This window comes from Arachis hypogaea, chromosome 3 (genome assembly GCF_003086295.3).
Source record: "Arachis hypogaea cultivar Tifrunner chromosome 3, arahy.Tifrunner.gnm2.J5K5, whole genome shotgun sequence".
Lineage (NCBI taxonomy): Eukaryota > Viridiplantae > Streptophyta > Magnoliopsida > Fabales > Fabaceae > Arachis > Arachis hypogaea.
In genome coordinates, this window is record NC_092038.1 from 33,031,739 (window position 1) to 33,055,099 (window position 23,361).

General features: G+C 33.8%; 3 protein-coding genes across 7 annotated transcripts; 2 read left to right on the forward strand and 1 right to left on the reverse strand.

The window, feature by feature from the left end:
* Window positions 1-2,075: 2,075 nt before the first annotated feature.
* Window positions 2,076-2,795, reverse strand: LOC140183402 (uncharacterized). Its single transcript, XM_072231816.1, has one exon. The coding sequence runs from the start codon at window positions 2,793-2,795 to the stop codon at window positions 2,076-2,078; it is 720 nt and encodes a 239-aa protein (XP_072087917.1).
* A 6,284-nt stretch (window positions 2,796-9,079) lies between these two features.
* LOC112790183 (uncharacterized) lies at window positions 9,080-12,063 on the forward strand. 4 transcript variants are annotated; one of them, XR_011879722.1, is made up of 3 exons: window positions 9,084-10,882; window positions 11,266-11,435; window positions 11,661-12,063. XR_011879722.1 is itself a non-coding variant. In XM_025832451.3 (2 exons), exon 1 carries the CDS (start codon window positions 9,157-9,159, stop codon window positions 10,852-10,854), a length of 1,698 nt encoding a protein of 565 aa, XP_025688236.1. In that variant the 5' UTR covers window positions 9,084-9,156; the 3' UTR covers window positions 10,855-10,882; window positions 11,233-11,309. The 4 variants fall into 4 exon arrangements, 1 of the variants encoding a protein (XP_025688236.1); XR_011879724.1 differs by having other exon boundaries at window positions 9,080-11,600; window positions 11,703-12,063; XR_011879723.1 differs by having other exon boundaries at window positions 9,080-11,435; window positions 11,703-12,063.
* A 2,595-nt stretch (window positions 12,064-14,658) lies between these two features.
* Window positions 14,659-20,784, forward strand: LOC112790184 (uncharacterized). Of its 2 annotated transcripts, none has more exons than XM_025832454.3 (14): window positions 14,659-14,952; window positions 15,902-16,013; window positions 16,095-16,269; window positions 16,675-16,776; window positions 16,968-17,039; window positions 17,366-17,482; window positions 17,594-17,671; window positions 17,891-17,953; window positions 18,046-18,142; window positions 18,660-18,738; window positions 18,823-19,034; window positions 19,481-19,626; window positions 19,951-20,073; window positions 20,213-20,784. In XM_025832454.3, the coding sequence occupies exons 3-14, from the start codon at window positions 16,114-16,116 to the stop codon at window positions 20,372-20,374; spliced, it is 1,407 nt and encodes a 468-aa protein (XP_025688239.1). In that variant the 5' UTR covers window positions 14,659-14,952; window positions 15,902-16,013; window positions 16,095-16,113; the 3' UTR covers window positions 20,375-20,784. The 2 variants fall into 2 exon arrangements, with proteins under 2 accessions (XP_025688239.1, XP_025688238.1); XM_025832453.3 differs by having other exon boundaries at window positions 14,660-14,952; window positions 15,958-16,013.
* The last annotated feature ends 2,577 nt before the right edge of the window (window positions 20,785-23,361 follow it).

Genomic DNA, 23,361 nt, shown 5'->3' on the forward strand with positions numbered 1-23,361 from the left:
TCTCCATAGAAGGACCTGATTTGACATTTTCTTGATTCTCTTGTGGACTCTCCTCAGCTTCATTTCCGGCATCATCATCTAAGACAGCACTTGATATGAAGTTAGTATCGCAAAAAGATACATGTATGAATTCCTTAATAGTTCTATGTTATTTGAGGTAAACCCTATAAACTTTACTAGTGGTTGAGTATCCAACAAATAAACCTTCATAAGATTTTGGATCAAATTTTTCAAGATTATCTTTGTTATTTAACACAAAGCATTTGCATCCAAATATATGAAAGTACTTAAGATATGGAGAATTTCCTTTCCATAGTTCATAAAGGGGTTTTCTTTAACCCTTTTTCTAATTATTGTTCTATTTAGGATATAGCAAGCTGTGTTTACTACTTTGGCCCATAGAAATTTAGGAATTTCATTTTCAAAAAGCATTTCCCTAGTCACTTCTTGTAGACTTCTATTTCTCCTTTCAATAACCCCATTTTGTTGAGGGGTTCTAGGATATGAAAAATTATGAGAGGTTCCAAGTTCATCACAAAAGATTTCAAAATCTTGATTTTTAAATTCTTTTCCATGATCACTTCTTATATGGGCAATTTTCAAATCCTTTTTCATTTTGAATCTTTTTACATAGAGAAGAGAATGCATAGATCGCATCATTTTTGTGAGCAAGAAAAAGAACCTATCCGTATCTAAAGTAGTCATCAACCACTATCAAGCCATAATGCTTTCCTCCCAAACTTTGAGTTCTAGTGGGACCGAAAAGATCAATGTATGACATTTATAATGGCCTTTTGGTCGAGATTCCATCTTTGGGCTTAAAAGAAGATTTTGTTTATTTGCCCAATTGACAAGCATCACAAGTAATATCCTTGTCAAACTTTATATTAGGAATACCTCAAACTAAATTTTTCTTAACAAGCTTAGAAATTTGGTACATGCTAGCGTGACCCAACTTCTTGTGCCAAAGCCATTTTTCAGATTCTATTGAGGTAAAATATGTCACATTTGATCTTTTAAGTCCTCTAGAGTAAGTCCATACACATTGTTACATCTTTTTGCCTCAAACAAAACTACACCGGATTTTTCACAAATAACTAAGTAGTCTAATTTTCTAAATATAACTAAATATCCAAGACCACATAATTGACTATTGCTTAGTAAGTTGTGTTTCAATCCATCAACAAGAAAAACATCATTCATGAAAGATGAGAAATTCTTACCTACTTTACCTATGGCCACTATCTTTCCTTTACCATTATCACCGAAAGTTACAAACCCCCCATCATACTCATCAAGCTTGATGAAGAATGTGGATTTTTCGGTCATATGCCTAGAGCATCCGCTATCTAAGTACCACATGTTGTCCTTTCTTTTGGATTCTAGGCACACAAAAAAATCTTAAGTGACCTTAGGTATCCAAATCTTTTTGGATCCTTGAATGTTAAACCACCTCCTTTGGCCAAGACCATTATAGTTGCCAACTATTTTGTACACTTTATCTCCAATAATTTTTTCACATATAAAACATTGAATAAGAAAATGCCCATCTCAATTGCATAAATGACAAAACCTTTTTGGTTGCTATTTTTTTATATTAGTTGGGTTTTGAAACTTTATGTCATCTGAAGTAGAAGCCATATTTGAAAAAGGTTATCTTTCAAAAGTGTTTTTAGATTTTTTATGAAAACCCAATCCAGCCTTTTCATAAATATGTTTTTGACTAGCCAAGAGTTTATTTAGATTTTCAGAACTTTGAGTAAAGTTGGCCAGATCTTCTTTTAAGCTTTTTACCTCTTTGTGAAACCTTTCATTTTCTTCAAAATAGTTCAAGTATACAATCACAGAATGTTGTTTCTCATAGCCCTTAAGTTCAGCCTTTAGTAGCTTGTTTTCTTCAACAAGATCAACAACGGTTTCGACTTCCCTTAATTTATCTTTGAGAAAAGTGTTTTCTGCCTTCAGGATGTCATTTTGAGATTCAAGTTCATGATTTTTATTTAAGAAGCATCTTAGTTTCTTAGTGAGATAATCAATCATAAGATGAAGGTCTTCAGTAGAAGGTTCAATGAAAATTACCTCATTAGTTTGATCGGCCATGAGGCAGGTTTGAGATTTGTTCTCTGATTCTTTTCTTTCTTGGAATTTTCTTCTTTCTTCAACTTTGGATAGTTAAACTTGTAATGTCCAACCTCTCTACAGTTGTGGCAGATGATCTTGTTTAAGTCCCTTTTTGGTCTTCCTAAGCTGCCTCCCTTGCATCTTTCTTTAACCTTCATCATTTTTCTAAATTTCTTAGCAAAAAGAACAAACTCATCATCAGATAAGTTATCACTGGATTCATCATCTAAGGACTCAGTGAATGATTTGAGAGCAATTTCTTTCTTTTTTGTGTCATTTTTTAAGTAAGTGGTTTCAAAAGCAAGTAAATTTCCTCTCAGATCATCATATGTCATTTGATCAATGATACTGCTCTTAGCTATAACCATAGCCTTAATTTCCCACTCTTTATTGAGACTTCTTAGAACTTTCCTCACTAACACAGGTTTAGGGTGAGTAATCCCCGTAGCATCTAGGCCATTGATGATGACGTTGAATCTTTCAAATATTTCATCAATAGATTCTCCTTCCTTCATAGAGAATATTTTGTACTCTTTGCTCAACATGTCTATTCTGGTTCTCTTGACTTGGGTAGTCCCTTCATGGGTGACTTGGAGCTTGTCCCAGATTTTCTTTTCTATTTTACATCTTGATACCTTTCGGTATTCCTCGAAGCTGATAGCACAATTAAGCATGTTGACAACTTTGGCGTTGAGCTCTATCTTCTTTTATCTTCATCATTCCATTTGTCCTCAGTCTTAGAAATCACTACACCATCTGCTTTTGTTTTGGTTGGGATTTGGAGACCATTCAAGATTATCATCAAAATGTTATAATCTACTGATTAAACAAAGATCTTCATTCTCTCATTCCAATAGTTGTAGTTCTTTCTATTGAAGAACAAAGGTCTGTTATTGGATTGGCTTTCTGTCAGAGTGTATGCCACCATGTTGGAGCCATTGTTGTTCGCCATCAGGATCTTTTGTCCAAGCTACAAAGCTTGATCTCTTTGAAACTAAGCTCTGATACCAATTGATGGTTATCAGTGGCTAAGAGAATGGGGGATTGAATCTTAGCATCTCTTGTGAATATTACTTTTTGTTTTCTCAAAGAAACTTAGGAGATGTGTTTGCTTTTGTCTTGTATCGAGTTAAGAGACACTTTATTTTTATCTCTTGAGTAGCAAAAGTAGAAGTGAAGTAGAGAGGAAGAAGTGACACACAGATGTATCTTAGTTCAGCTACCTAGTGCAATGTAGCCTATATCTAGTCTCCATCATAATTATGATGGGATTTCACTAACTTTTTCAACATATTACATACACCAATGTTTTTCTAGGATCTACCCAATCCTATCTGGGACAAATTCATATTCTAACACAATCTGAATTTGACTAGATCTCAATCTAGTTTTCAACAGTAAAGTGCTAACCCAACTTACAAGGGAATCTCCACAGGATCATGACTTAAAACAGAAAGATGTATAAAGAAAATCTGAAACATCTTATGGCTTTTTCTCCAAGTTTTACTAACTATTTTTTACCTCTCATTGGCTTTTCTTACAAACCTCACCATGTTTGCCTTTTTTCAATGAGACTCAGACAGACTAAATTGAGAAAAAGAGAATACTAAATGAGAACCATGAAGGAGAAGAACTCAAAAGTTTAGGAAGCTATAAGAACTGAACACTGTGCTTCGTTCTTACTCTCTTGCCTTCAACCCTTGGCCATTCACCCTTATTATAGAAGAGTGAAGCTTCCCAGGTTGAAGCTAGTTCACAGTCCATACTATCTTCTTCTCCTTCACAGAACTTGTAGCGGCTTTGTCAGTGAGGAGAGAAAAATCTGAATTGGTTGCATGCAACTTACCCATTCTCTCTCATTCTTTTTTTCAAGTTTCTTCAATCTTGACCGTGGAGCCTTGCTTTGGCTTCAAGTTTTATTTCTGAGCATTGATGAGCTTCTAACAATTGTTGACTTTGCTTTCTTCATTGTTGCTTGTTCTGTTCTTGGTTCTTGGCAGATTTCTCCTTGATTCCTTGATGAAGCACAAAAGAAGAAAGAAATTTTTTGATGTGTTTTGACCGAAGAGTGACTAGCTTCTTGGTTGTAGTTCTTTATTCTTGCTTGGATTTGAAAACAAGCTTTTTGTTCTTCACACCATCATAGCTACTGCATTTTTTTTTCTTTCTTTCTTTCTTCCTTGTTGGAAGATGTGACCAAAGTGAAAGAGAGAGGAGAGAGAAGAAAGAATTTGGCTTTCGGTAGAAGCGTCAAAAAATTAATTGGAATGAATTTGGGGTTTAAGTGTCAAAAAGTGGGAAGTGTAGTTGATTACCGAATGGGCTTGGATTTTTATTTGGGCCATGTAACTTGTGGCTAGGTTCAGCCATTTCCTATCTTGGATCAAGATTGGGGTATTTAGTGTAGACTTGCTTAATGGGTGATCAATCTGTAAGTCATATTGTGTGCATATATGGGCCAGACCGGGTTTGGGCAGGATCTCAAGTTTCTTAGACCAATTTGGTTAACTTATTTTCTTGCATACTAAACCAAATAAATTAAACAAATAATTGACACTTAGCTTATAATGTTTGTTCATCACAGAAATTTGTTTTCCAAACTCAACAGATCTAGATCAAAATATCCAATAAATCAAATTATTTCTAACTTAAAGTAAAATAAATATAATCAAATAAAAATATTAAATATTTTATTTCATTCACATAAAAAAAATGAATATTGAATTCACGTAATAAAAATATCTCAACCTAAATTTTATTGTTGTCTATAACACAATCTAATAACATAAACTAATTTAACCGTCTTATAAACAAATTTTACATAAATCTATCTAACACTAAAATACCTAGCCATTAAAAAAAAGAGACAAAGACCAACCCCAAAGCCCAATGCCCTGGCTACGTGCCATGTCTCATTCAATTGGCCAATGTTTCCTGAACACAAAACTTGGCAGCTTGACATAATGCTCAAAGCAAATTCATCAAGATATGCAAGAATCTAAAGAAAATCTCTCAAATGAAAGAGATCACATATGCATGCTTTATATATGCTTCTTTCAACCATATCTTATATGCTCAGAATACAAAAACTGTACGTGAATATCTCATATGTACAGTATCTGAGATCTTATTTTAAATATAAAAAATACTCAAAATAGTCCTTGAAATTTAAACCACTACTCAATTTAGTCTCCCACTTTAATTAATGACAAACTAAATCGCTTAAACTTGAAAACGTGCATCCTTGTTAGTCCCTTGGAGAAGAGCCGTGTAAAGATTAATGATATGGAATGTTAAGTGCCAGGTTGGTATCCTAGTTGTATGCTGATATGGGCCAAAGTTGAATATTATTCAAATTGGTCCGAAATTAGTTTATGATACTTAAATTAGTCCATTTTTAATTATAAAATCCTAATCCCTAATTCTTGTCTTCTTCTCTTCGTTCTCTCTTCTCGTCTCTAAAACCCAAAAATCTAAAACCTAAACAAATACCAAAAGCAATTACAAAAGCAAGTAGCACTATTATCATCATCATCAAAGGTCTTAACATCACTCTCCAAGCTTGATGGTTATCAGTGGCTAAGAGAAGGGGGTTGAATCTTAGCCCCTTTTTTTCTGCTGTATCGTACTTTTAGTTTCTCATAGAAACTTAGGAGATATTTTTATTTTTGTCTTGTGGTTATCTGAGAGACATTTTTATTTTGTCTTCTAAGCAATAGAAACAGAATTGAGGTAGAGAAGAAGAAATAACACCCAGATGTATCTTGGTTCAGCTACTAGGTACAATATTGCCTACATCCAGTCTCTATCACAACAATGATGGAATTTCACTATCTTTAACAGATTATTACAATCATCAATTCTTTTCCTAGGATCTACCTAATCCTATTTGGGACAAATCCAGATTCTAAACCTAATCTGAACTTAACTAGGACTCAAACCTAACTTTCAACAGCAAAGTGCTAACCCAATTTGCAAGGGAATCTCCACAGGATCATGAAACAAAACAGAAAGATGTACAAAGCAAACCTGAGACATCTTATGGGTTTTTCTTATAGTTTAACTCACTGCCTTTTTTCTTTCATTGACTTTTTCTTACAAACCTCACCATGTTTGTCTTTTATAATGAGACTCAGACAAATAAAACTGAGAAAATAAAATACTAAATGAACTACATGAAGGAGAAGAACTCAAATAGCTTGGGTAGCTATGAAAGTGAACTCTGTGCTTTTTACTTACTCTCCTTATCTTCAACTCTTGACCGTTCACCCTTAATATAGAAGAGTGAAGCTACCATGGTTGAATCAAGTTCAACCCTCACACTTTCTTCTTCTCCAACATCAGAGATAGCATCAGCTTCATCAGAGAGGAGAGAGAAGACTGATTCTATTGCATGAAACTCACCTCTTCTCTCTCATCCTTTTTCTTCTAGCTTCATCAATCTTGACCATTGATCTTGACTCTGGCTCCAAGTTTTGATTCTGAACGTTGATGTGCTTCTAAACCAAGATGGCTTCACATTCTCTATTGTTGCTCGTTCCATGCTTGTGACCTTGTGGCTTTCTTCTTGGTTCCTCGGTGAAGCACAAATGAGGAAAGAAACTTTTGATGTGCTTTGACTGAGAGAGACTAGCTACTCAGTTATAGCCCCTTTTCTTTGCTTTGATTTGGCAATACCCTTTTTCCTTTCAAAGCTCCATAGCCTCTGTAGTTTCCCTTTTCTTTCTTTCTTTCTTTCTTGGAAGAGTGAGTGACGTGACCGAAGCAAGAGAAAGAAGAGAGAGAAGAGAGAAATGATAGCTTTCGGTGAAAGTTTCAAGTAATTAATTGAATTGAATTTTAAAGTTCCAGTTACCAAGAGTGGGAGAACCGTATGAAACTTGTGGTCATTTTACTGATTGGGCTTGGTTCCTTTCTGTTGGCTCTTTTTCTTTCTTCAGCCACTAATTTTGAGTCAAATTTGTACAAAGCTGAATTTGTTTATTGATCAAGATGAGCTTGTTTAATTGGGCCAATATAAAACTTAATTTACTTTCCTGCACACTAAACCAAATACATCAAACAAACAATTGGTAATATTTTAATAAACATCTTATTAACATTTTAATAATGTTTAATCATCATTTTAATATTAGTTTTTCAAACTCAACAAAGCTTGTCATCCTCCAATTGAAATCATGCAAAATTTCTTTCGAAATACGTATCGCACAAACTAGTTTTTCACATCCATCAGCCTATCAGAAGACATTATAATGGATTCCATACTGCAAAGTAACAAACACATGTGAATCCAACCTCAAATTGAAATCATCTTTATATTTTTTTCAAAGACATAACTTTACCTCATAGTTTGGACAAAGATAAAATAGTCTACCTGAATTTTCTGTCGTCATTGAGTACTTTATCACCGTCTGAAACCCGTACTTGCAGAAAACAACGTTTTTACCTCTCCTATTGCGCATTCTATTACTGCTGTAAGGTCTCCCAGTAAGGTTGTTCCTACTTGAGTTACTTTGAGTTCTCTTCGCACCTCCTATCATCATACACACAGAAGAGAAAACAAGAAGAATTGGAAAATAAAAGAGAGGACGAAGAGGAAAAGACAAGAATTTGGGGATTAGGATTTTATAATTGAAAATGGACTAATTTGATAATTATAAACCAATTTCTAATACCAATTTGAATCATATTTAATTTCCATCCACATCAACATACAGTTGGAATGCTAACTTGACACTTAACGTTTTAAATCATTAACGTTTACACGGCCTTCTCCAAAAGACTAATGGAGATGTATATTTTTGAGTTTAAGAAATTTAGTTAGTCATTTATTAAAATAAAGAACTAAATTGAGTAACAATTTGAATTTCAAACCATTTTAAATATTTACTCTTTAAATATATCTTGAGTAGATCCAAAAACTATTCAATTGTGATGTTACTTATAATGAATGTTCACCATTCAAGACATAGCCAAAATGTTAATGGATATACAATATCCAAGATGTGATGTATTGTATAAAATGGTAAATACTATATTACACATAAATATAAATAAAATATTTTTTTTGTTATTCACAATATCTTTCGGTTTGACAGATTAAGAATTAATTCGTTGTGAATCGAAATTCAATTTAAGAGTTTGTCGCTAGTTAATAAATGACTGCATACATAAAGCGGGATTCGAAATCCATAGTTATTTTTTTTTTGGTGACTTACCCATAGTTGTTTAAGCAAATAAAATACTTATTTAATTTATATAAAAAATCCAAAGAAATTACATAGTCCAAATCTGAAAAAAGAAAAAAACACAGAAAAAAAAACAAGTGGGTAATTTTTTCTGGGTGTTAAATATTCATGCGGAAAACGAATTTTTTGTCAAAAAAAAAAGCGTGACGATGTCGTTTCAAGAATCAGATAGCAAAAGCCCTAATTCCATCAAAATTAGGGGTGGCAACACTACCCGAACCCGCGGGTACCCACCCCGCTCCTACCCGCTCGGGGCGGGTAATTACCCGCCCCCGCACCGGGGCGGGTTTTAACGGGGCGGGTTCTTGGGCGGGGCGGGGCGGGGTCGGGTTTAGGTTGAACCCGCCCCTACCCGCCCCGGTATATATAATATATATGTAAATATATATATTTTTAATATATAATATATGTAACATATATAAAATAATTAGTAAAATGATTAATAATATTATATCATATATAAATTTTTATTTTAATTTATATTATGTATGTAAATGGTGGTTATATAATTTTTAAAATTTAATTTTATTTGTTGGATTTAATAATTATAGGGGCGGGGCGGGTACCCGCAGGGGCGGGTTAGGGTTTAACATTTTACAACCCGCGGGTAGGGCGGGGCGGGTTTGATGCGGGTTTTTTGTAGGGCGGGGCGGGGTCGGGTAGAGCAAAAACCCGCCCCTACCCGCCCCGTTGCCACCCCTAATCAAAATGGAGAGCGGATAAGATATTTCCATGGTTTACCCATTTCCATTTTCCGTAGGTAGCTTGTTCATGTCTTCAACCTTTAATGCTTCATATTTCTTCTGCTAACATCAATCACAATCACAAATTCACAATGTACACAAATGTTTCCAAAGCCCATGCATTTCCTCTCGCCGCCAAATTTTCTTCGCAACCCAGATGCTTCAATTCACCCATCGCCTTAAAACCACGATCTTTACCTCATCACTATAATCAAAAACCCTCCCAAAACCCTAGCTTGAAGAAGGTAGTCAACCCCCGTGGCTTGATGCTAAAATTTGCCAGAAGATATTGTAAAGCCAGAAGCTTCTCAAGCTCTTATGCTGGAAAAATGGATGGAGGGACTAGTTCTAATGGTGCTGGAAAACAACTTCCTTGGTTAGCAGCCAATGAAGCCAAAGCGTTGGAGAGAGCGAAACTGAATAAGATTAGTAGCTCTATTCAGGAAGGTTCAGGAAAGAAGGTGAATACCAAGTCCTCTTGGGAGCAATCGGTTGAGAGGTTAGAGAAAGCAGTAGTTCATGATCATGAAGGTTTTTCTAAGCCAGGACCATCATTAGCAAGTAAAGAAAGGAATAGCGGATTGGCTGAGAAAGTGAGAGTTCAGAGGACTGAGAGAAGTGATTATGGAACCAGGTATAGGAAGTTTGATAATCATGATGATGGTGAAGTAGGTGATGGTGAAATAGAGGAAGCCATTGATGATCCAAGGTGGGATAACATAAAGAACAGGTACAGGGGGATGGGGGGAGCAAAAGTTGGATCAGAAAGGCCCGAGTTTAGAAGATGGAATAAGCAGGAAAATTGGGGTAGAAAGACTTGGAAAGAGGCCACAGAATCCACTGTGCCTAAGATTGTTGGTGAGGGAATCTATGGGGTTGGACCGGTTTTGGCTGCACTGTCGGCTGAACGTAGAGAATTCTATGCATTGTACGTGCAAGAAGGTTTGGATTTGAGTAGTAACAATAGGAAGAAAAAGGACAAGAAAGGATTTGAGAAAGTTCTGAAGATTGCGGAAAAGGTTGGTTTAACTATAAAAGATGCATCAAAACATGATCTAAATATGGTAGCTGATAACCGTCCTCATCAGGGTTTGGTATTAGATGCTTCACCACTGGAGATGGTAAAAATAATGCAATTGGATCCTGTTTCTGTTGATGAAGGGAAGGGTTCTCTCTGGGTAGCCTTGGATGAAGTTACCGATCCTCAAAATTTAGGGGCAATAATTAGGTCTTCATACTTTTTTGGAGCTTCTGGGATAGTGTTATGTGCGAAGAATTCAGCTCCATTGAGTGGTGTTGTCAGCAAAGCAAGTGCAGGCTCACTTGAATTAATGGAACTTAGATATTGCAAGAATATGATGCAATTCTTGGTGTCTTCAGCTGAAAATGGTTGGCGAGTTCTTGGAGGATCTGTCTCCTCTAGAGCTATTCCTTTGGATGAGGTTGAGCCTGGTCCACCAACTATTCTTGTTTTGGGCAGTGAGGGTACTGGTTTGAGGCCTCTGGTAGAGAGATCATGTACTCAGTTAGTTAGGATTCCTGGGAACATTCCTTCTGATTTAGATAATAGTGAAGTCAATGATGTGAACCATGAGAGCTCTGGTAGAGAGTTCCTGTCATTTTTGGCCGTGGAAAGCTTAAATGTTAGTGTTGCCGCAGGCGTTCTTCTTCATCACTTAATTGGGAAAAATTCGTCTGGTTCTTTGCCAGACGGATATACACAGACCAACTCATATGAGTGAGATTGCAGGGGATAGTTTCAACTTTCATGTAGTCTTCTGTCTTCTCACCTTAGTGTCTCATGAATCATTGTGCCCTGCTTTATTACTATTATTTTCAATATAGTTATGTTTCTCCTTTTCTTTAGCTTGACCATGTTACCATTTTATGATCATTTAAACAAGTTTTTCTGATCATAAGTGAAGTGAAATCACAAACTTGACTTCTTTTCAATGTGAAGCCTAAATCTATTTGTGACAATATTCATAGCAATGATCACTTGAACCAATAGTTGAAACTTGTTTTGGCTTCAACTTCGAAGCTATCTGACACTATTGATTTACTTCATGTTGAGTTTGAATTATTCTTTCAAGCTTCATATGTGATTTTTTATGTCTCAGGTTTATTACATTTGAAAATTGTTTATTTGCCAGTAAAGCTGACAGGCTGCAATCAATAAAAGCGAATTGAAGCTGTATAATGGTAAAAGTGATAGCTGAGACTTCAAATATTTTAGGAGACACTTGGATTGATTAATTCCAGGGAGTGATCATGGTAAACGTAACTGCAGCATTACAAGTCATCATTTGCGATGCTTAAGCAGGTGAGCTTACATTTCATGTGCATTAAACACAGCAGTCCAGTTCTATCAAAATATGAGGGACTTTGATTGTTGTTGCTCCTGGATGCATTTTCATGTCAGTAGTTTAGTTATGACCGCTTAATTCCATGGCATATGAGGTTTTCCTCAACAGAAGTTGATATAATGGTATTCTTCCCTGTAAATGCTTTCCAAATTAATGCTTGCTGTTTTATAACTTACAATTAGGTACACTTGGTAAGCATGATTCTTGAATGCCCTCCAATGCAGCTCTTACTCTTCTGCTGTTTGCAATTGGGCTGCTGTTGCTGTCTACAGTACTATGCACGTCGAGTCGGACAAAATTGGAAAGATACAAAGACGATTCGCATATTGTCTTAACAAAATTGGAACGATACAGAGACGATTAACATGGCTCTTTGCATAAGGGTATGGGGGAACTAAGGTGATATAGACCTTGTGCACTTGCCAATTGCCATCATCATTCAATAATAGACAGACAGATAGACCATCAACACATCCCCCCAAGGGTAGTGCCATTTTTCTTTCCATAAAGTGCTTGCTTCTTGTGTCCATAGTTGATAGTTTACAGTTACAATGACTCAATAAATAAAGGGACTATTCAAGTGAAGCAAGTTTTTTCACAACATGAGAGGATGTTAGTCAATATCATGGTTCATTGATTCATGGTTAGCTTGCATTGCATAAAATAATATGAATGAAGGGAAATGGGAAATGGAAAATGAAAAATGGGCCACATTAGCAGGGTGAGCGGTATTCCATTAGAATTTGAACATCAAAATCAATAATAGCTGGCATTGGCAATATCATGTGATTAAGTAAGGTGGGGGCACAGTTACACTTGGATCCCAAGTTGCGTTTCTGGAAATCGTTTGTTCCATTCCAAATTTCCAATGCATCATTTTCATCTGAGACGAATACCGAATATACGCCTTATGTGATTGTGATGCCATGGTCATGGTCCCATTTAGTTTTCATTAGCGTGGTATTATAGTAGGTGATCCTTTTCTTATGTTATAATAATATTAAAACCAGCATGATTTTCAATAATTGTCAGCTTCTGCAAGAGCTATTTCCTTCGAATTAATAAATAATCTTGTTTTGGCGTTTAATTACGATTACAATTACAATTTTCAATTATGATCGTTTTTTTTTAGTATTAAAAGCAGGAGCATGCTTCATGGATCCCCACATGGGCAATCCATAGACACCAATTTACGAGATTAGATCTTCTGTTTTCTGCTTTGTCCCTAAACTCCTTCTGAAATCCTACGTCATTTTTAAGCATATTCATATTTTGCGTTAGAGATTTTTATTAAAAAACAAATCTGAAGATACATAATATAATCATTTGAAAAATAAATGAGAGAATCCATCCATTGTTATGGTATTAATCACTAGGGCTAGTGACTCCATCGGCCATCCTTCGACTTTTTGTTTGGGCAAATTGAGTTCTCTGAGAGGTAAAATTAATCGAAAGTTATCAGGTATGTCCGGAAATATCGGTGTTCCAGTTATTTTAACGTTGATTTTAATTAATATATATTATATATATTTTTTATAATTCAGATCAACAGTTAAAATAACCGAAACATTGGTATTTCGAATATACCTGAAACTCTTTCAAAATTAATAGGTATGATATAACATTCAATAAGACTGCAGCTGAGGTTTTGGTTGAATAGTTAAATATGTTGCCTCTTAATATATTGTATTTGGATTCGAATTTTGATAATAATCAAATAGTGGATAGAACCCTTAAATCTGTGTATGTAATGTAATGCTTAAGATTGAGGGTTGTCCAATCCATCTGACAACAAAAATTAATAGAACTAATTTTGTACCATAAGGACAAAGAAAGAAGGATCATTTAACATGGCTTTCTTTAGCCCTTCACATAGATTAGGATACAAATACAATTGTGGCAGAGATAGATCAGATTAGAATATTTGGACAGAGAATTGCACCCTCGAAGTTGCTTCTCTTGTCCTCCACTATTGTACTATCTCTTATTATCTCCTTTTTTTTTAAATAAAGGATGATTGTACTTAATTTGCTTCAATGATTCTAGCTAAATCTAATCCGAAAGTTATTTTCCACTTCCAAAAATAAAATTAATTTGAGATATGCTGGGTATGAGGGTACACGTTATTATATTGTGAACTAATCACATCTTTTTTCTAATTAGTAAGATTAAGCATTGCTCTATATGTTAAAAAGTTACATGTAACGTAAGTAATAACACATATGAAAGGGGCATGTGCAAACTTCCGTGTTCTAGTTGTCGTTATAGGTTGTAAAATAATCTTTTTTTAAAAAGAAAAAGAAGAAAATTTAAGGGTTCAAATATATAATAATAATAACTAATAAAGAACTATATAAATGCGAGGAATAATATTCGGATCCTAAGAAAAGCATCTTTCATGTTTATTGGGTGATTAAAGACCGAATAAGCACGTGACACCTTGCATGCTACCATTGTTCCCTTCAAACGTATGAATAACCACCAATCCAACGGTCTCTCCCCCTCTTCATCAGTCACAAACTCACAATATTCAAAACAAATTTCGAAACGAAAATGAAATGTTAAGTTATTGTATGATTAAAGATATTTATTTTAATAAATCATTACGTTAAAATTCTTTAATTATTGTTCTAACAAAAAAAAAATCTAAAAGTCTTCTTTATCCTTCCCTTTTCCAAACTTTCTCTTTCAGACCTTCATTTTTTTCTTTTTTTTTTTTGAAAGAGACTTTATTAATATAAATTTGGTTAATAGTTATAATATTTTCAAAAAATCATATATAATTTTGTTTGGTTATCAAAAGGCCAAATACTTTAAATTAGTTTCTCAAAAGATACTAATATAAGTCAGAGTATTTATTTTGTCAATTAAATAAATAATTGTGTAATATATTATCACCTAACAATAGAATGACTACTTTAATTGACAATATCTTTTATGAATTAATTTAAGGTATTTTAGTTTTAGAAGATAAAATTCTTACACGAGTATTTTTGAGAGGGGCCTAAAAAGAAAAGAAAAATAAAATAAAATTAAGGCCTAAAAAAAATTAAAAAGTAAAATATTATGTATATACAAAAAAAATTAAGTATTAAGATAGTTGTTATATAATAAATATATATTGTTTAATTTATTTTTAATATTTATTTTATATAGTTAAGTTGGAAATATAAAATTAGGCGGTCTGACCATCATAATGCATAAGCTCCTTCTTCCGTTCATTCTCTCTCATCCCAGCTTGTTCTGTGTTGCGCTGTGCTGTGCTGTGCGTTGCGTTAACATTTCTCTTTCTCTCTCTTCCCCAGTTGCTGCTGCTGCTGCTTCTGCTAATTGCTATGCTTGTTTCCTTCTTCTGAAGAGAGACCCAACAACACATTCTCTTACACAATGCCTTCCTTGGACACTCTCGATTGGTTTCTCTTCTCCCTCAGCAGGATCTTTTGTACTCCATTCGCCGTTTTCATTCAGATCCAGGTTTTCCATCTCTCCTTCCCTTTCTCTATCTCTCCCTATTTTTTTCACATACCCATTAATAAAAAAATGTTCCATTTTACCCCCTTTTGCGGCAATTGTTTAGCCGAACGAGCTTTTGAGTCGTCTATTTGACTGCAAATTCAGTTCAACTGCTATTGTTTATCTCTCTATTTTTTTGTTCAGTTTCAATTATGGTCATTTCTTTATACCACTTGGTGAGTTGGTGTTGTCAGATTCTGCGAGGTAATTCTTGTTCAATGTTACATGTTATTTCCTTCCTATCATCTCACGAACCGTGACCTGATAGAATTTCGGGAGATACAATGTGAACTTGATACAATTTTGGTTACAACAACCAAACTTCTCACTTTTTGGTTTCTTTATTTCTTTAGAGACCACAATGGAGTCTCAGTGGGGCACAGCTAAACTATTATTGTTATTTTAGTTTTGGATTAGGATTGGTGGCTTACTTTGCGTTTGTTTCTTGGCGTGTGATTCACTGGAATGTATTCACTGAATTTATCGTTCAATAATCATACTTGAATTGAGAAATAAGTTTGCATCCTACCGTGGCATGTTCACATATATGACTTGATATCCGCAATCCCTGTTGTTGAGAAACCTAGTAGGCTTTGAAGTCACATCTAGAATATACTTCACTATAAGCAACATTGTAGAATTTAGAGATACAAAGTTCTACTTCTACATTATTAAAAAGGCTTTACCCAAGTTCAAGGCGATTAACTGAAGTGAAATTTCATGGTTACTGAATGAAGTGGAATGAATGAACGAGGTAATGCAACCTTACGTATTGGAATACATGCCTGATAAATTAATGACTTGACAGCCTTTAAATATAAACGATGTTGATCTTGCCTTATTGATCTTGTGTAAGGTTTCTAATTTTCCTTGAAATCTTGTTCTGTATTCCTGGCCCCATGATGCTCAGGAGAAAATCTACCGTGCTACCATCCATGTCATAAAAACTACAATTTTTTTTCTCAGGGATGTTTAATTTGTTTAGCACTTGCTTTGGGTTGGGCTCTTGCTGCTTATGTCAGGTATTCACGGCTAATGACAAAGTTCAGATTACTTTCATGGTCACATCAATGAAAAATTTACGGTATTTTCCCCCGTCACAGGAACAGAGAGATAAAGCAAATGAACGATGCTATGAGGAATGGCAATAGCTTTCCTTTCCTTTATCATGACATTAATGAACTTGAGCACTCCAATCAGGTCAATCTTCCAAGAGTATCAGTAGTTATGCCCCTAAAAGGCTTTGGAGAACACAATCTGCATAATTGGAGGAGTCAGGTGAGAACTCAGAGAACACATTACCGGAAGTTATCTGATGGTGCTATGCGTTCTAGGCTACATTTGCTTTTTCAAGTTTTCTATGAATTATGATTTAGAAATTCAAAGTTTAACTTAATCTTATTATGTATTTATGTATTTCACATGCTTTATTATGCATTATCCAGATTTTTAATTTCCAAGTGTAAGTTGTTTGGTTTCTTGGTACTGCAGGAATACTACTTATTCCTGTTTTTCAGTAATCTGTATAAAGTTTTACTATTGGTTTTATTGTAATGTTAGAAAATCCTTGTTAACTAATGGTAGCAGTTTATTTTGTTTAGTGTTAACCATTGTTGTACCTTTTTCTTTCAGAAGGTTCCCCCATAAACTTTTCATTTCAATAGAAAGTTTTGGTTTATGCAGATAACATCTCTTTATGGTGGCCCTCTAGAATTTCTTTTTGTGGTAGAAAGTACAGAGGATCCTGCTTACCATGCTGTATCACGGCTAATATTAGAATTTGAGGTAAAATAAGTCCACAAGATCTTCTTTCTATTTTTTCCTTTTTGGTTTTTACTTCAATTTCCCTATTGGAACCAGCAAAATGCCCTCATTTAGGGTTGATTCTGGTCCTTTGGTTATCTGCTGCTCCTTTGGCAGTATGTGATTTTCTTCTTTGCATCTCACTAAATTGGATCCCTGTTTGATATATATAGGATTACGTTGATGCTAAAATCATTGTAGCTGGTTTGTCGACAACTTGTAGTCAAAAGATTCACAATCAGTTGGTACGTAATTTTATTAACATGTATTTTGATCGTCTTTTCGAATAAAAAGTAGGTCCATGTTCCATGCTCTATTAGTAACCGTTAACTACAGTCTTGTTTCAAACAGAAATTAATGTTGATTGGTGATGATCCTAGTACTATTAGTTGTTGGGAAGTATCTCCTCTATATAAAACTTCCTATGCAAATGCATGTGTTATGGATTGGACTTGCCATATTTGATATGAAAATCGAGGATGATTTCTTTTTTAAGATATTTTTGTTGCCTGCCCTTGATGGATGCTAGATGGAATTTACGTAGTATAACTTGGTATTGGCACCTGAGCAGGTTGGAGTGGAGAGAATGCACAAAGATACCAAGTATGTGTTGTTTTTGGATGATGATGTTAGGCTACATCCTGGATCAATTGGAGCACTCACTCGTGAGATGGAAAAGAACCCTGATGTATAAATTTGTCTTTTGTTTTCCTTTTCAAAGTGTTTGATTTTAGAATAATTACGGTTTTACGTTCCCAAATTATTTGAATACGACCTTTGCTACTTTGATGCTTTGCAGATATTTATTCAAACTGGATACCCGCTGGATTTGCCATCCGGAAGTCTAGGGAGTTACTGCATATATGAATACCATATGGTACACAAGTGGCTTTATATCTTGATTCTTTTATCTTTATACTGCATATCTCTGTATGGGATTGCTTAAAAATTAAAATTAAATCTGTAAATGAAGCTGAACTAATTGAATTTGATTTCTTAGCATTTTTTAAACAAATCTTTATGAAATATAGTAAAATATTTAATTATAGTTCTCAATCTCATTTCTTCTAATCCTTTTTCAATCATTCCATTACAGCCTTGTTCAATGGGCTTTGCAACTGGTGGAAAAACATTCTTCCTGTGGGGAGGGTGTATGATGGCAAGTAGCTTGTAGCCTTGTACCTTTTTTTCTGTTAGTACCTTTTGTTGCTTTGAGAAAACAATCATTCCAACTATTTAGTTTCTCTCCAGATGCATGCTGATGATTTTAGGCAAGACCGTTATGGAGTGGTATCAGGACTTAAAGATGGTGGATATTCTGATGATATGACCCTTGCAGCCATATCTGGTACATACCTTTGGTTAAACACTTTGATCATTAATTGATTATTGTATAAAAAAAAACAGATTGTTTTTAAGAAGATTTAACAATCTAGTGCATTAAATTGTACTCTTTGATGCTTACACAAATGCACATTTTGCACTACCATTTGAAGAAGTTTTCCTTTTTTGCTCAATAGACCAAAAAATGTTCATGTCTGATATTTGTGATGTTTTAGAGAGTAAGTGTATTGAACTGACAGCAAGTCAACTATAACAGAGTGGACCTACTTGTTTAGCTTTTTACTTCTCCTATGTCTTTCTTTTTTTTTTTTATGTTGTTTATTGCTTTTGAAATTATAGATAAAAGACAGAAAACAGTGAGAGAAGAGAGAACATATATTTTTCACTAGTAGAATTGTATACCTTAATCCTTATATAAACTAACTTAACTCTCTATTTATACTAATAAGCTACCAAGTTGTAATGTAGTGCAATATTTAAGCCCAATATGATTCCTAACAATCCAAATATTGTCTGTGCAGGGGCACACAAAAGGCTCATTACTTCTCCTCCTGTTGCTGTCTTTCCTCACCCCCTTGCAAGTGATCTTAACTTTGGAAGGTATGTATATGATACCACCCTTCTAAAAGTTAAAGTTCTCTTTCGATATTTGGCATTAGAACCTTTTTTTTTTAACATATGCAGATACTGGAATTACTTAAGGAAACAAACATTTGTTTTGGAGTCATACATATCAAATGTTAACTGGATGATGAATCGTGCATTATTCGGTACCCACTGCTATTTGTCATGGGGATTTGTAGCACCATATTTTATGGCATTGATTCATGTTGCAGCAGGATTGAGATTTTATGTAAACGGATACTCGGTTGAAGAAACACCCTACACTTTCGGTGGTGAGCATACTACTTTCCCTTTGTAGGTATGTTTTTTGTGGAGATGAGTTGGCAGCACTCAGGAAACCTGTCATTTTGGAACGTATAAAAATACTTTTATATAAGCAGGTCATTAGAAGCTTATGTTGTTATTTCATTGCCTTCTACCTGTGACTGTGAGGTACTAAAATTGAACAATGAAATCGATTTGTCTGTTTGTTGACTGTAATCTTATAGGGTGGGCTATTTGTTGAATTGTTCCAGTTATGCAATAAATGACATGCAATCGTATCCAACAATAAGATTTGTCTTCCTGCAGTATGAGTCGCATTTTCCCTACTGGGACATTTCTATATTTAGAATAATTAAACAAGTTTACCATAAAGAAAACAATAAGTTAGGAGAACTCTCTTATTAAGCTTTACATTTTCAGTTCCTGCATTCTGACACATGCCTTTTTTTCATAGGTTTATCATTGGTCACCATTCTGGCCATTTGCACTCTTGTTGAGCTTCTTTCTATGTGGAACTTGACAAGGATAGAAGTTAAGCTATGCAACATGCTTTCTCCAGAGGCATCACAACTATCGCTTGCCTCCTATAATTGGGGTCTCGTAAGTATTTCTCCAAGCTTACTCTGCGGATAGAATTATACTCCAATTTTTTCATCAAAAAGCAAATTCTCAATTGAGTCATATTTTATAAAAAAGAACTGGTAACAAAGCAAGCTGCAGGATTGACAACGGTAAGTACATATAATACCTAGTGAAACACCAATCTATGAAAACATGTTAACTGTAAGATCAAGTAGAAAATAGAAAATGTAATGCATGCGATACTGTGAGAATAAGTTGCAGTTTATATATATGTTAAACTTTAAGGGATGTAAAAATATGCCTGCTCCACTAGTTGGTAAAAGAGTGATTTCTCATGGACAGGTGTTCGTTGCAATCCTGGTTGATAACTTTCTATACCCTTTATCTGCTGTTCGATCTCACTTTTCTCAATCTATAAATTGGTCTGGTATCCGCTATTACTTGAAGGATGGGAAAATTCATAAGGTAAGTAGTCCAATGCTTTATGCCATCTTATTGGGGCAGATTAGATAAAGATTTGTGTAATATCCTGTATAGAAAGACAAGATGAACTTTTTGCAGCTGATTTCTCAGTTGAAATTGATTTGTTTGAATATATGCACAGATCGAAAGAACTCAAAGAAGCAAGGACATGGATCCAGTATTCACAGACTTGGGTGGAAAACATCTATATGGTAAGAAAGGGTTGCCAATGAGGGGTTCATTCCTTAGTTCTTTGTCCAGAACTTTGGCACAATGGCATCAACCCAAGAAATTTGATTGCTAGTGGAAAGGTCATCAACTCGTGTCTATTCTATCTGTCTGTGTCTGTCTGTCTTATTGCCTTAGTTGGGAAGGATGGGCATTGTAGGACGTTGGTCTTATTTCTTGTTTGGTGCATTGATGATTGATAATTAGGAAATTTGATAACTAGGAAAGGGCAATTATGTCTCTTGCCTCTTATCTCATTACCTCATTTGGGAAAGCATGGGTTTTAGTAGATCAGTTTATTCATTGTTTGGTGCATTCATGATTGATTGATTTTAGAGTGATAGGAATCTAGTTCCATTTTTTTGTCCAACACATTCAAATCCATACGATTCTTCAGCCCAAAGCCTTCTCTGCGTGGGGTTGATTTTGTAATTGTAACATTTCAGTGATGTAATTTATGTAATACAGTATTCAAGAATTGCCAAACTCTTTTTTATACAGCAATACAACTAGCTAGCTATTAGCATTTATTTTTAATTTCGATTACTACTACAACGCATCAGAGTCAGACCCATCACTGGCTTACTCATAAGTCCGTGACGAAGCACAAAATTACTACAAATTGATCATAAAAAACCGTCTATTTTATAGTTTATCCTACTAAAATAGCTATAAAAATGGTGGTTCCCAAGAATGCAATTTGTTTTACGGTCTCGGTAAACCCCGACTACAACGACCAAATATATAATGATTTTCACAAAAATGTTTGTTATCACTTTATTTTTTCCTGGACCGAGTTTGTATTATCAAAACCTTAAATCCTGAGGGTCTTTTTATTTAAATTAATAAAATATAATATTTGCTGAAATGTGTAATGTATAGATGAATCAAGATTTTAAACATCTATTAATCTATTATACATTCTGAGTACATAAACAAAAAAATTTATTTAATACACAAATCAGCTATATAGAATATGAATGATTAAAAATTTAGTCTTGTTACACATACATAGTTTTTGAACAAAAGTTAACAAAACTCACTTACATAAAGTGTACGTGAAATCAGGTCGTTCGTTTTTCTTTGCGTTCTTTTTTCAATATTTATATTCTGCGTTCCTCCTCCTCCTCCTCTTCTTCTTTCTCTTCCTCCTTTTTCTCTTTTTACTTTCTGCGTTCCTCCTCCTCCTCCTCTTCCTCTTCCTCTTCCTCTTCCTCCTTTTTCTCTTTTTTCTTTATATTTCTCCTCATTTTTCTTCGTGTTCCTTTGTCTTTGGGCGTTTTATCCTCGTTGTCATTCTTTTTATTACTACTATTGTTACTGCATTTATTTCCATCTTCCTCTTTCTATTGATTTTGCAACATTATGTATTTTTTTATTTAATTTTGTTCTCTTAAAAATAATTATGAGAAAATAAAATAAGATAAAAAAGAAGCAATAGCAGAAGATGAGGAGGAGGAGACGAGAAAGAGTTTTGAATTATGCAGAACTTATCAGAATACAAATACACTGCAAAATTTCCAAAATACACCGAAAATTTTCCAAAATACACCGAAACAAGAATGGAACAGATTCATCACAATAATAATTCAGACTCAGAATTTTTATACTAAAATTTTGCTACAAATACACAAAAATATTTTTTTAATTCATTTTTTCTTTTTTTTATTTATTTCTTTCTTTTAGTTGAATGAATGTAGGTTCATCATCTTCCAAGTAATTTTATAGCATTTTATGTGTTTCTTCTTTTTCTTTGTTTAATTTTTTATGCTTGTTAAGAGGGTAAAACAAGAAGAAACTTGAGAAGGTAAAACAAGAAAAAGATGAATAAAAAAATGTTGATGAAAAAGAAGAAGCAGCAGCAGAAGACAAGGACGAAGAAGAGAAAGGGTTTTGAATTTTGCAAAATTTATCAGAATACAAATACACCGAAAACTTTTCAAAATACACCGAAAGTTTTCCAAAATACACTAAAATGTGAATTGACACAAATTCATTATAATAAAAATTCAGATTTAGAACTCTTACACAAAAAATTTGCTACAAATACACAAAAATATTTCTTTTAATGCATTTTTTTTCTTCTTTTTTTCCTTATTTCTTTCTTTCTTTTAATTAAATGAATGTACGTTTATCATCTTTCAAGTAATTTTGCAGCATTACGTGTTTTTTCTTAATCTTTGTTTGATTTTTTTTTTGTTTTTAGGGCTTATTTGGGTGAGTTTCTAAGAAAATATATTTTTTCAAGTTATCGTTTTTTAAAAGATCTTATAGAAAAGTAAAAGTAATTTTATGTTTGGATATCTCATGCAAAAATATCTTTTTATTTATTAATTATGTTTGGTTATAACCATATAAAAGTACTTTTTTGTTTATTTATTACGTGAAAAATATCTTTTTTTTAAAGAAAAAAGATCTTTTAAAAAAAGATGTAAATTTTAGCTTCTCAAAAAAGATGTCTTTTTTATTTTTTAGTGCTTTTACTTTTACTACTAGAAATTCACCAAACACGTTAAAAAATAAAAAAATTTATTTTATTAAAAATATTTTTTTTATCAATTTAATGACGCCCAAACAAGTACTTATTCATATTAAGAAAGTAAAACAAGAAGAAACTTGAGAAAGTAAAATAAGAAGAAAAAGATGAATAAAAAAAAAGATGATGATGATGAAAAAAAAGACACAGCAAAAGATAAGGAGAAGGAAGAGCAAAAGTTTTGAATTGTACAAAACTTATTAGAATACAAATACATCGAAAAAATTTTCAAAATATACCAAAAGTTTCCAAATTACATCGAAACAAGAATGGAACAGATTTATCACAATAATAATTCAGATTCAGAACTCCTACACCGAAATTTTGCTACAAATATACAAAAAGTGTTTTCTTGACGTATTTTTTTCTTTTTTTATTTCTTTCTTTTTTTAGTTGAATGAATGTAGATTCATCCTCTTCCAAGTAATTTTGCAGCATTATGTGTTTCTTTTTCTTCTTTGTTTGATTTCTTTGTTTTTATTCTTGTTAAGAGAGTAAAACAAAAAAAAAATTTGAGAAGGTAAAAC

Bases quoted from the DNA above. Each gene is read 5' to 3' on its own strand.
- LOC140183402 (XM_072231816.1), bottom strand. From the start codon at position 2,795: ATGCTTAATTGTGCTATCAGCTTCGAGGAATACCGAAAGGTATCAAGA.
- LOC112790183 (XM_025832451.3), top strand. From the start codon at position 9,157: ATGCTTCATATTTCTTCTGCTAACATCAATCACAATCACAAATTCACA.
- LOC112790184 (XM_025832453.3), top strand. From the start codon at position 14,866: ATGCCTTCCTTGGACACTCTCGATTGGTTTCTCTTCTCCCTCAGCAGG. The intron at 17,040-17,365 runs GTACGTAATTTT...GCACCTGAGCAG, and splicing joins AAAAGATTCACAATCAGTTG to GTTGGAGTGGAGAGAATGCA. The intron at 17,483-17,593 runs GTATAAATTTGT...GATGCTTTGCAG, and splicing joins AGATGGAAAAGAACCCTGAT to ATATTTATTCAAACTGGATA.